The sequence below is a fragment of the Leucopleurus acutus genome (assembly GCF_964270905.1).
Source record: "Leucopleurus acutus genome assembly, chromosome: 14".
NCBI lineage: Eukaryota > Metazoa > Chordata > Mammalia > Artiodactyla > Delphinidae > Leucopleurus > Leucopleurus acutus.
Window position 1 is genome coordinate 79,648,970 of NC_139156.1, and position 13,021 is coordinate 79,661,990.

At 39.4% G+C, this 13,021-nt stretch overlaps 1 protein-coding gene across 2 annotated transcripts in view; it reads right to left on the reverse strand.

The window, feature by feature from the left end:
- The window catches only part of TBCE (tubulin folding cofactor E), a 109,725-nt gene that overhangs the window by 72,998 nt on the left and 23,706 nt on the right, over positions 1–13,021 (reverse strand). For both annotated transcript variants that reach the window (XR_014326734.1, XM_082854238.1), the window contains exon 2: positions 3,446–3,579. Coding sequence is in view for 1 of the 2 variants with exons in the window: in XM_082854238.1 (XP_082710364.1) it covers positions 3,446–3,548 (103 nt within the window). In the remaining variant the exon portion in view is untranslated. The remainder of the gene's footprint in view (positions 1–3,445; positions 3,580–13,021) is intronic.

Below are 13,021 nucleotides of genomic sequence, written 5' to 3' on the forward strand. Positions count from 1 at the left end.
CTAACAAATGAAGAGCAAATAGGCAGTCTACCTGAAAAAGAATTCAGAGTAATGACAGTAAAGATGATCCACAATCTTGGAAACAGAATGGAGAAAACTCAAGAAACGTTTAACAAGGACCTACCAGAACTAAAGAGCAAGCAAACAATGATGGACAACACAATAAATGAAATTAAAAATTCTCTAGAAGGAATCAATAGCAGAGTAACTGAGGCAGAAGAATGGATAAGTGACCTGGAAGATAAAATAGTGGAAATAACTACTGCAGAGCAGAATAAAGAAAAAAGAATGAAAAGAATTGAGGACACTCTCAGAAACCTCTGGGACAACATTAAATGCACCAACATTCAAATTATAGGGGTCGCAGAAGAAGAAGAGGAAAAGAAAGGGACTGAGAAAATATTTGAAGAGATTATAGTTGAAAACTTCCCTAATTCAGGAAAGGAAATAGTTAATCAAGTCCAGGAAGCACAGAGAGTCCCATACAGGATAAATCCAAGCAGAAACACGCCAAGACACATATTAATCAAACTATCAAAAATTAAATACAAAGAAAAAATATTAAAAGCAGCAAGGGAAAAACAACAAATAACATACAAAGGAATCCCCATAACGTTGACAGCTGATCTTTCAGCAGAAACTCTACGAGCCAGAAGGGAGTGGCAGGACATATTTAAAGTGATGAAAGGGAAAAACCTACAACCAAGATTACTCTACTCAGCAAGGATCTGATTCAGAGTTGACGGAGAAATTAAATCCTTTACAGACAAACAAAAGCTAAGAGAGTTCAGCACCATCAAACCAGCTTTACAACAAATGCTAAAGGAACTTCTCTAGGCAGGAAACACAAGAGAAGGAAAAGACCTACAATAACAAACCTAAAACAATTAAGAAAATGGTAACAGGAACATGCATATCAATAATTACCTTAAATGTAAACTGATTAAATGCTCCAACCAAAAGACACAGACTGGCTGAATGGATACAAAAAGGAGACCCATGAGACGCTAAGGCTGCTGCTGTAGCCGCCAAGAAGCCTGTGTAGCTATCAATGGAACAGGATAGAATAGAACAGGATAGAAAGCCCAGAGATAAACCCATGCACATATGGTCACCTTATTTTTGATAAAGGAGGCAACAATACACAATGGAGAAAAGACAGCCTCTCAATAAATGGTGCTGGGAAAACTGGACAGCTACATGTAAAAGAATGAAATTAGAACACTTCCTAACACCATACACAAAAATAAACTCAATATGGATTAAAGACCTAAATGTAAGGCCAGACACTATAAAACTCTTAGAAAAAACATAGGCAGAACACTATTACATAAAAAACAGCAAGATCCTTTTTGACCCACCTCCTACAGAAATGGAAATAAAAACAAAAATTAACAAATAGGACCTAATGAAACTTAAAAGCTTTTGCACAGCAAAGGAAACCATAAACAAGACGAAAAGACAACCCTTAGAATGGGAGAAAATATTTGCAAATGAAGCAACTGGCAAAGGATTAATCTCCAAACTTTACAAGCAGCTCATGCAGCTCAATAACAAAAAAACAAACAACCCAATCCAAAAATGGGCAGAAGACCTTAACAGACATTTCTCCAAAGAAGATATACATATAGTCAACAAACAATACATATAGCCAACAAATACATGAAAGAATGTTCAACATCACTAATTATTAGAGAAATGCAAATCAAAACTACAGTGAGGTATCACCTCACACTGGTCAAAATGGCCATCATGAAAAAATCTACAAACAATAAATGCTGGAGAGGGTGTGGAGAAAAGGGAACCCTCTTACACCGTTGGTGGAAATGTAAATTGATACAGCCGCTATGGAGAACAGTTTGGAGGTTCCTTAAAAAACTAAAAATAGAACTAATGTATGACCCAGCAATCCCACTACTCAGCATATACCCTGAGAAACCATAACTCAAAAAGAGTTATGTACCACAACGTTCACTGGAGCTCTATTTACAACAGCCAGGACATGGAAGCAACCTAAGTGTCCACTGACAGATGAATGGATAAATAAGATGTGGCACATATATACAATGGAATATTACTCAGCCATAAAAAGAAATGAAATTGAGTTATTTGTAATGAGGTGGATGGACCTAGAGTCTGTCATACAGAGTGAAGTAAGGCAGAAAGAGAAAAACAAATACCGTATGCTAACACATATACATGGAATCTAAAAAAAAAAAAAAGAAAAGAAAAATGGTTATGAAAAACCAAGGGGCAGGACAGGAATAAAGATGCAGATGTAGAGAATGGATCTGAGGACATGGGGAGGGGGAAGGGTAAGCTGGGACGAAGTGAGAGAGTGTCATGGACATATATACACTACCAAATGTCAAACAGATAGCTAGTGGGAAGCAGCCGCATAGCACAGGGAGATCAACTCAGTGATCTGTGACCACCTAGAGGGGTGGGATAGGGAGGGTGGGAGGGAGACGCAAGAGGGAAGAGATATGGGGATATATGTATATGTATAAGTGATTCACTGTTATAAAGCAGAAACTAACCACTGTAAAGCAATTATATTGCAGTAAAGATGTTAAAAATATATATATATAAATGCAAAAATAATACTCAAAATTCACAAAATAAATAAATAAATAAAAGAAACAAGAAAGGAAAGGGGAAAGGAAGGAAGGAAGAGAAGGAGGGAGGGAGGGAGGAGGAAAGAAAAGAACACATAGATACAGAGAACAGATCAGATTGGTGGTGCCAGAGGTGGAGGATGGAGGTGGCTAAAATGGGTGAAAGGGGTCGAAAGGTACAAACTTCGAGCTATAAAATAAGTAAGTCCTGGAGAGATCTTAAAATTCTCAAAAATGTATAAATATGTGTGGTGATATATGTGAAGTAGACTTATTGTGGTGATAGTTTTGCAATGTATACGAACACTGAATCATTATGTTGTATACCTGAAACTAATATTATGTCAATTATATCTCAATAAAAAAGGAAATACAAGTAAAATGATGCTACAGAAACAGATAAATATATACCAAATCGTAAGTTAAAAACGGTAACACAAAATTGTATTTATATCAATTTAAACTACAACATACACATGGATTAATGATAAGAGAAATTCCACAAATATTACTTCATTTTTGAGCTTAGCATTATGGGAATTCAAGATTTTTAATTAGTGTTTAAAGTTTACTCAGAAGATATTTTAAGGTTGACTTAATATAAAACAGCAACACTGAATAATTAGATGAGTGTGTAATCAAATAAAGCCATGGATATCACAGGATATTGTCACAGAAAGAAAACAACTGTATAACAGAGGTATATATAACTTGGTTGTTAGTTTCCTCAAAACTGGTGTTATAAAGCACTGCTGAGAAGCCTACCCAGAAACTACAAAATAAACATAAACACACACACACACACACACACACAAATCATAAATTACCTGCCATAGGAGGGACAACGCCAGAAAAACGCACTGTTGCATGTTCTCCATTAACTTCGACTCTCCGACCAATGACATCTGATGTCAAAGTGTCATTCATCATAACATTGCCAGAATCCAAAATATGAGATCATCTAGGAAGAAAACACAACATTGACAAGGACGTAGTAAAACTCTTTAAAAAATATTTTTTTTAACTTTACGTAGCTTCATGAGGTCAACGCTTCTACCCAATTTAGTCTTCACATTTTGGTGAAGGGAAGAACCTAAAGGTTTAGGTACCAGACTCTCAGAATTTGACTTTACTTTACTCTCTAACTATATTTTGATAATTTAATCCTTTTTTAAGAAAGCTCGTTTAACTCCAGTTAGCTCACATCACATGACTGTGTATTCTATCATTTACTGAAGGGGGTGGGAAGGGAAGGAGAATAGAAGAGAGGGGGATAAAGGTTACAGAGAAAAGGGAAAGGAAACAGGCAGCATGGGCATGTTTCTCTCTCCAGGAAGGAGAAACACAAATCCACAGATGCAGGAAGGAACGCGTACAATGAAAAATTCAGGGAATTCCCTTGCGATCCAGTGGTTAGGACTCTGCACTTCCACTGCCAAGAGCGCAGGTTTAATCCCTGGTCGGGGAGCTAAGATTCCACAAGCTGCATGGTGCAGCAAAAAAAGAAAATTTCAGAACCCTAAAAACAAGGAGCCTAAGAGAAAAGTATCATCTATCTAGGAATGATCACTAGGTCCAACTCCCACTTCAACAAGTCGGTTTCTTCAACAGATGAAAAAGAGCGAGATGGAAGGAAAAAGAGATTAAAAGAACTTAAGAGAAACGTAAGCCAACTGCAATGTACAGACTTTATTTGTAACCTAAATTCTTAAAAACTGTGAATAACTTTCAAAATAAATTATGAGAAAACTGAAAATTTGAATGCTGACTAGATAGTTGATGATATTCAAGAATAATTGTTTCTCGTAAGGCAAAGACAAAATCCATTTATTTGGGGGAAAAAAGGGAAACCATAATTGTTAAATTTTTAGCTGTGGTAATGGTATAGTGGTTACTTTTTTTTTTTTTTTTTTTTTTTTTGCGATACGCGGGCCTCTCACTGCTGTGGCCTCTCCCGTTGCGGAGCACAGGCTCCGGACACGCAGGCTCAGCGGCCATGGCTCACGGGCCCAGCCGCTCCGTGGCATGTGGGATCTTCCCAGACCGGGGCACGAACCCGTGTCCCCTGCATCAGCAGGCGGGCTTTCAACCACTGCGCCACCAGGGAAGCCCAAGGTTAGGACTTTTTGTAAGACTTTATATTTCACAGAAATACACATTAAATTATTTACAGATTTTCCTGTATTTTAGACGTATCACACCAGTGGCAGTATAGACAATACACTGAAAGGAAGTTAAAAGCAGAGTGGCCAGTTAGGGAAATACTGCTGTAATTTGGGTGAAAACAATGACCGCTTGAGCCAAGGCACTCGCCTCCATCCATTCATTCAACACATACTAAGCACTGACCATATGCTGGCTAATGCATGGACCTCACATCGCACACAGTAAACCCTACATGTGTGATTCCTGCCTCAGAAGCTTACAGTCCAGTGGCAGTTAGACTTGAGAGAAGGGTATGGATTTTAGAGAAAGTTAAGAGCTAGAACGGGGTCTGGAGATTAAATGGATAGAAATGGTAAAATTGAAGACTAGGAAGACAAGATTTTGTCTAGGTTTACGGTGGTGCCAGACACCAACATGAGGAATACAATAGGAAGTCTAGGCTTGGGAGGGAAGAGAGTTTGTTTGAGGTGCCCACAGAATGTCATGATGGACTTAGGACTCTAGTTCAAAAGACACGTTTTCACTAGAAGTGTGTTTTTGGGAGTCATCAGCACAATTTATAACTGATAACCATGACAGTGGATGAGACTGAAAGTGTATTAGGTGCAAAGAAAAGAGGGTGGAAAGGAAAAGAGAGTCACTGACAGAACCCTGGGGAAATATAATATTTAAAAGAGAAAGGGAAGAAACCCCTAAGAAAAAGTCAGAGGAAAACCTGGTTTTCTTTTATCCTTTCTGGCTTTTCCTCTGGCTCAGCAAGTGGTACTGGGAAAGTTGGACAGCCCCATGTAATAAATCAATGAAGTTAGCACACACCCTCTCACCATACACAAAAATAAACTCAAAATGGCTTAAAGACTTAAGACATGACACCATAAAACTCCTAGAAGAGATCATAGGCAAAACACTATCTGACATAAATTGTACCAATATTTTAAGTCAGTCTCCCAATGCAACAGAAATAAAAGCAAAAATAAACAAATGGGACCTAATCAAACTTAGAAGTTTTTGCACAGCAAAGGAAACCATAAACAAAATGAAGACAACCTACAGAATGGGAGAAAATATTTGTAAATGATGCGACTGACAAGGGCTTAATTTCCAAAATATACAAACAGCTTCTACAGCTCAACAACAAAAAAACAAACAACCCAATCGAAAAAATGGGCGGAAGACATAAAGAGACATTTCTCCAAAGAAGAAATACAGATGGCCAATAAGCACATGAAAAGATGCTCAAAGTTGCTAATTATTAGAGAAATGCAAATCAAAACTACAATGTACTATTTAACATGGGTCAGAATGGCCATCATTAAAAAGTCTACAAATGACAAATGCTGGAGAGGGTGTGGAGAAAAAGGAACCCTCCTACACTGTTGGTGGGAATGTAAGTTGGTACAGCCACTGTGGAAAACAGTATGGAGGTTCCTCAGAAAACTAAAAATAGAATTATCATATGATCCAGCAACCCCACTCCTAGGCATATATCCAGACAAAACTATAATTCAAAAAGACATATGCACCCCTATGTTCATAGCAGCACTATTTACAATAGCCGAGACATGGAAACAACCTAAATGTCCATCAACAGAGGAATGGATAAAGAAGATGTGGTACATATATACAATGGAATATTACTCAGCCATAAAAAAGAACGAAATAGTATCATCTGCAGCAACATGGATGCAAGTAGGGATTATCATACTAAGTGAAGTCAGAAAGAGAAAGATAAATACCATATGATATCACCTATATGTGGAATCTAAAATATGACACAAATGAACCTATCTATGAAACAGAATCAGGGACATAGAGAACAGACTGGTGGCTGCCAAGGTGAAGGGAGCTGAGGGAGGGATGGAGTGGGAGGCTGGGGTTAGCAGATTTAAAGTTTTATATGTAGGATGGATAAACAACAAGGTCCTACTTGTATAGCACAGAGAACTATATTCAATATACTATTATAAACTATATGGAAAAGAATATTTTAAAAAATGTATATATATGTATAACTGAATCACTTTGCTGTACAGAAGAAATTAACACAACATTGTAAATCAGCTATGCTTCAATCAAAAAAAATACTGATTGGGACTTCCCTGGTGGTCCAGTGGTTAAGAATCTGCCTTCCAATGCAGGGGACGCAGGTTTGATCCCTGCTCAGGGAACTAAGATCCGACATGCCACAGGGCAACTAAGCCCGTGCACTCTAGTTCCTGTGCACCACAACTAGAAAGCCCATGCGCTCTAGAGCCTGTGCCCCACAATGAAGAGCCTGCATGCCGCAACTAAGACCTGATGCAGCCAGATAAATAAATTTTTTTTTAAATATTGCTTTAAAAAATAAATACAGGCAAACCTCTGAGATACTGTGTGTTTGGTTCTAGAACACCAAAATAAGGTGAATATCCCAATTCAAAAAGGAGGCGGGGGGCTGAATTTTGATGGTTTAAATACCGGAGGACAAAACCACCACCACCAACAAAAAGAAACAAACAAACAAAGATAAACATGGGAGGACAGGGCAGTCAGGAAGGGGCCAACATCTAGATCTAAACTTGCCTGGTAGTTGAAAAGCAAAAGGGAAATCAGCCCAGAACCTCAAATTGGTGGGAAAAGTCAAAACAGTTCAGACAAGTTGATGATAAAGTCAATAGGAGGGTGAGGCAGGTGTGAGGAAGCCATGTTTTAGTAAGCTTAGACACATGTGGAGTCAGCAGCTAAGAGGTCTGGTCAGTAGGTAGGGCCCTAATCACAAGCCTGTGGTCAGAGGCGAAGTTCTAGCCCCTGAGGAGAAAAACTGGTAAGATCACTGTAGAGCACCATTCCTACAAGAAGTTAAAAGTATCAACAGTAGGCCGAATCTTGGTTCCATGAACCAGAGTGCATGGGGGTTAACCAAACCCAGAAACTCACAAACAGGCCCCACAGTCAGTGTGAAGCTCTGGGCCAGGGCTCGGCCTAAGGGGACCACCTTGCAGATCAGGCTCACAGCGAGAATATCTTGGCGAGAAGAACGGGTCAGTGGTCAACTGGTGATTAGGAAACCAAGTGGCATAAATGGCAGAAGTGAGGAAAGAAGACATTAGAAAGTCGTCCTCATTTTCATTTAACATACATAAGTAATTCATGAATTATAAAGTTCCTTCACCTGCTTGATCCTATTTGATCTCTAGTAACTATTATTTTTTTAAAATAAATTTATTTTCTTTGGCTGTCTTGGGTCTTTGTTGCTGCTTGCAGGCTTTCTCTAGTTGTGGCGAGCGGGGTCTACTCTTCATTGCGGTGCTCGTGCTTCTCATTGCGGAAGCTTCTCTTGTTGCGGAGCACGGGCTCTAGGGCACGTGGGCTTCAGTAGTTGTGGCTTGCAGGCTCTAGAGCACAGCCTCAGTAGTTGTGGCACATGGCCTTAGTTGCTCCGCAGCATGTGAGATCTTCTCGGACCAGGGCTCGAACCCATGTCCCCTGCATTGGCAGGCGAATTCTTAACCACTGCGCCACCAGGGAAGCCCAGTAACAATTCTTTTCATTCCCACCTCTATGTCGCGCCCACAGGACCTGAGATCATTAGGTAGAAGGTATCTAAGGTCAGTAATTAATTGGCTCTGCATCATGTTTTTGTTTTGTTGGGGGTTTTTTGGCCCTGCTGCGCGGCTTGTGATTTTAGTTCCCCAAACAGGGACTGAACCTGGGCCCTTGGCAGTGAAAGCATGGAGTCCTAACCACTGGACTGCCAGGGAAGGCCCTGCATCACGTATTTTTGATGATCCTGTCTAGTCTCTTAACCCTTCTAATAATTGTTTCTTGATACTGTGATCTTCTGTGAGGGTCCAGAAACGATCCTTGTCTTGGTGACCTATGCCTTGGTTCTCTCTCCCTCTGGCCAGTCACCCAGTAAGTCCCTATTTTTTTTTTTTTTTTTTTTTTTTTGTGCGGTACGCGGGCCTCTCTCACGGGCCCAGCCGCTCTGCGGCATGTGGGATCTTCCCGGACCGGGGCATGAACCCGCGTCCCCTGCATCGGCAGGCGGACTCTCAACCACTGCGCCACCAGGGAAGCCCCCTATATTCTTTGGTTAGACCCACTTGATGCCAGTTACTGGTCCACCCTGGACCTCCATGGCCTGTTGCTAACACCGCCACTTCGATCACCCCTAACCCAAGCCCTCTCTCTCAGTGTCTAGTCAAACTGTCCTGAAGTCAGGTGCTCACTTAGTTATGACTGGCATGTCACTGTTCCTTGGTTAGGTGCATCCAGGTGCCAAGTAAGCCTTGGTTAAGCCTTTTATTTAAATATATTGGGTTGGCCAAAAAGTGCCTTCAGTTTTTAAGTAAAAATAAAAGACAATTCTCATTTTCACCAAGAACTTTACTGAACAACGTATTCACCCTTTTTGTTCCACTACGTTCTGCCATTTTCCTGGCAACTTCATAATTCCATCTTCCCAAAGCTTTTTATCTTTTTGAGAAAAGAACTGTTCCAGGTGCCTTTTACAGTCTTCCAGGGAATTGAAATTTTTTCCATTAATTTTGTAAAGACCTAAATAAATGGAAATCCAAAGGTACAATGACTGGTGAATATGGCGGATGAATCAGAACTTCCCAGCCAAGATGGAACAGTTTTTGCCTGGTCATCAAAGAAACATGCAGTCTTATGTTATCCTGATGGAAGATGATGCCTTCTCTGTTGACTAATTCTAGATGGTTTTCGTCCAGTGCTGCTTCCAGTTGGTCTAACTGGCAGCAGTACTTGTTGGAATTAATCGCTTGGTTTTCTGGAAAGAGCTCATAATAGAGGACTCCCTTCCAATCCCAGCATATACACAATGTCATCTTCTTTGGATGAAGGCCAGTCTTTGGTGTGGTTGGTGGTGGTCAATTTCAATTGCCCCATGATCTCTTCCATTCCACATTGTTGTACAGTATCCACTTTTCATAATCTGTTTTAAAAGTGGAACGTTTTCGTAACATTTAAGTAGAGAATCGCATGCAGAAATACGGTCAAGGTTTTTTTCGCTTAACTTACGTAGAGGCCAAACATCAAAGAGAGTAATGTAACCAAGCTGGTGCAAATGATCTTCAATGCTTGATTTGGTTTATTTTGAGTATGTCGGCTATCTCCCGCATGGTATAATGTTGATTGTTCTCAATTAATGTCTCGATTTGATTGCTATCAACTGCAGCTGGTCTACCTGACCGTGGAGCATCGTTCAACGAGAAATCTCCAGCACAAAACTTCGCAAATCACTTTTAACAAATTCAATCAGTCACAGCACCTTCTCCATACACTGCACAAATCTTTTTGTGTGTTTCGGTTGCATTTTTACCTTTCTTGAAATAATAAACCATAATATGCTGAAAATGTTGCTTTTTTTCTTCCATCTTCAATATTAAAATGGACAAACACAAAAATTCACCAATATTTATGTCTTTTTTTAAATGCACACTGATGAGACAGCTGTCACATACAATCTAACAAAATTGTTTCGAATGAAGTTAAAAACAACTAAGTGCTACTAGAGCAATCATACAGAAAAAAACCAAACGAACTTTTTGGCCAACCCAATACATGTTCACTAATTAATGGAGACAGCCCATTTAATTTTCAAGTGACTCTGCTTGCTGAATAATAGTTCTTTAAAAAGAGAAGAAATATACCACCCTACCTATCATTTCCACCTACTGATTTTGGTACTGCCCTCTGCAGCTATAGAGAATCAAACTATTCCCTTTTCCAGCTGACATTTAAATATTTGAAGGCCATGGGCTTCCCTGGTGGCGCAGTGGTTGAGAGTCCGCCTGTCGATGGGGGGGACGTGGGTTCGTGCCCCAGTCTGGGAGGATCCCGCGTGCCGCGGAGCAGCTGGGCCCGTGGGCCATGGCTGCTGAGCCTGCGCGTCGGGAGCCTGTGCTCCGCGATGGGAGAGGCCGCAGCGGTGGGAGGCCCGCATACTGCAAAAAAATATATATATATTTGAAGGCCACAATTATATTATTATTTCTCCTCTCTCCTCTTCCTGTCCCCATCTCCTAAACCCTTTCCCAGGGTAAACATTCCCAGCTCCACCCTCATGTGAATTCCAAGTTCTCCTCCATAATTCATTTACTGATTTTTTTCTTAAAATACAATACCTAAAACTGAAAACCAGGTTCCAAATGTGACTTGACCTGTGTGTGGGTTCAGCGGTCTGAACATCACACATCTAATAATGTAGCCTAATATTACATTTCACTTTTCCCCCTTTTCATGGGAAAGACTGTTGCTTGCTATTAAGATTACAATGAAATAAACTCTGTAGCCATTTCTGAGTTACTATCACTTTCTGATCATAAAATGTTTAAATTTCACTATAATTACATTACCCTAAAAAAGTTTTCAAAAGTTTTAAATGCCCTTTCAAATCTCATTAACATGTAAATAGAATTTTATTACAATAGAGATATATAATTTCTGTTCTACTTCTTTTAACATTCTGTAAACATTTTTCTATACAGCCACAGAATCACATTAATCACTTGAATCTTGACATGTAGATACCACAACTGAATCTTTTCTCTATTGTTATGTTTTCATTGTTTACTATCCCAAAGAAAACAGCTGAAAACATCTTTCATTTTTAAATTATTATGTCTTTGAAGTATTTCCTTAGGAAAAATTCTTGAGACAATTATTCCAAGTAAATAAATACGTTTAAGAGTCTAGAAAGCCATGACCAAATTGTCCATCAAAAAAAAGTTAATTACTGACACTGACACCAAGACAAAATCTACTTGTTTAATTCTTTCTACAAAGTCCTAGGAATTCTCATCAAGAGCTTTCAAATCAGGTCTTCTCTATCCTGTACTTGCATATCTAATGTTTGAGGTAGAAGTTAATACATTATATTATTATAAATTTAGGACTTTACATTTACATACATTAAACATTCGATAATCCAACATATTATCTCTCCCAGCTGTGTGCTGTGCAATTTTTGTAAAAACAAAGACAAAAAAAGAATATAAGACACTGACCAAAGACCCACAGGTAAAACTTTTCAGTTACAAGCCTATCCAGCTCACATTCAAGAATGTCATGAACTTTGTGAAATGTTTCACTGAAATCAAAATACAGTCAGCCAGGAGTCATACTCTTGTCAATCAAACAGAGGAGGAATGGGCTAAGATAAGGAATACTTTCACTTATTAGCTTATACACCTCTGAGTTGTATGAATGTTTTTGGAACAAGTGATTTTTGTTTTTTTCTATTAATGAGGAGGAAAAGAAGGATGATTTTGAAAAGAGGGAGGAATAATGCACTGTTCTCATCGAATTCCCCTGGCTTGCCCGCTGGTCACTTAGTAGCCATCTGGTTATCAAATCAACTGTCGAGGTATTGCAGTGCCTGTGTTCAAGTGACCCTTATTTTACTTAAATAAGGCCCTAAAGCACATGAGTAATGATGCTGGCAATTCAGATATGCCAAAGAGAAGCCATAAAGTGCTTCCTTTACGTGAAGAGGTGAAAGTTCTCCACTTAATAAGGAAAGAAAATAAAATCATATGCTGAGGTTGCTAAGATCTACAGTAAGAAAAAAACCTATCCGTGAAACTGTGAAGAAAGAAATAGAAATTCACACTAGTTTTGCTGTCATACCTCAAACTGCAAAAGTTATGGCCACATGCATAATTGGAAAAGGGACTGAATTTGTACAGTATGATACTTTAAGACAAAAATCACATTCACACAACTTTTATTACTTTTATATGATTATAATTGTTCTATTTTATTATTAGTTATTGTTAATCTCTTACTGTGCCTAATTTATAAGTTATAATTTATAAAGTTTAGGAAAAAAACAGAGAATAATAAGGGTTTGGTACTATCTGCAGTTTCAGGGATCCACCGGGGGTCTTGGAACATAACCCCCAAACATAAGGAGGACTATTTTTCTCTTTTTTATGTTTAGGATTTAAAGTTAAAACAAATATATTACTAAAAGATGAAAAAAAGAAAAGAAAGAGGGGGCTTCCCTGGTGCCACAGTGGTTGGGAATCCACCTGCCAATGCAGGGGACACGGGTTCCAGCCCTGGTCTGGGAGGGTCCAACGTGCTGTGGAGCAACTAGGCCCGTGCACCACAGCTGCTGAGCCTGCGCTCTAGAGCCCACTTGCTGCGACTGCTGAGGCCCGTGCGCCTACAGCCTGTGCTCTGCAACAGGAGAGGCCACCGTGGGGAAGGGTGGCCTCTGCTCCCCG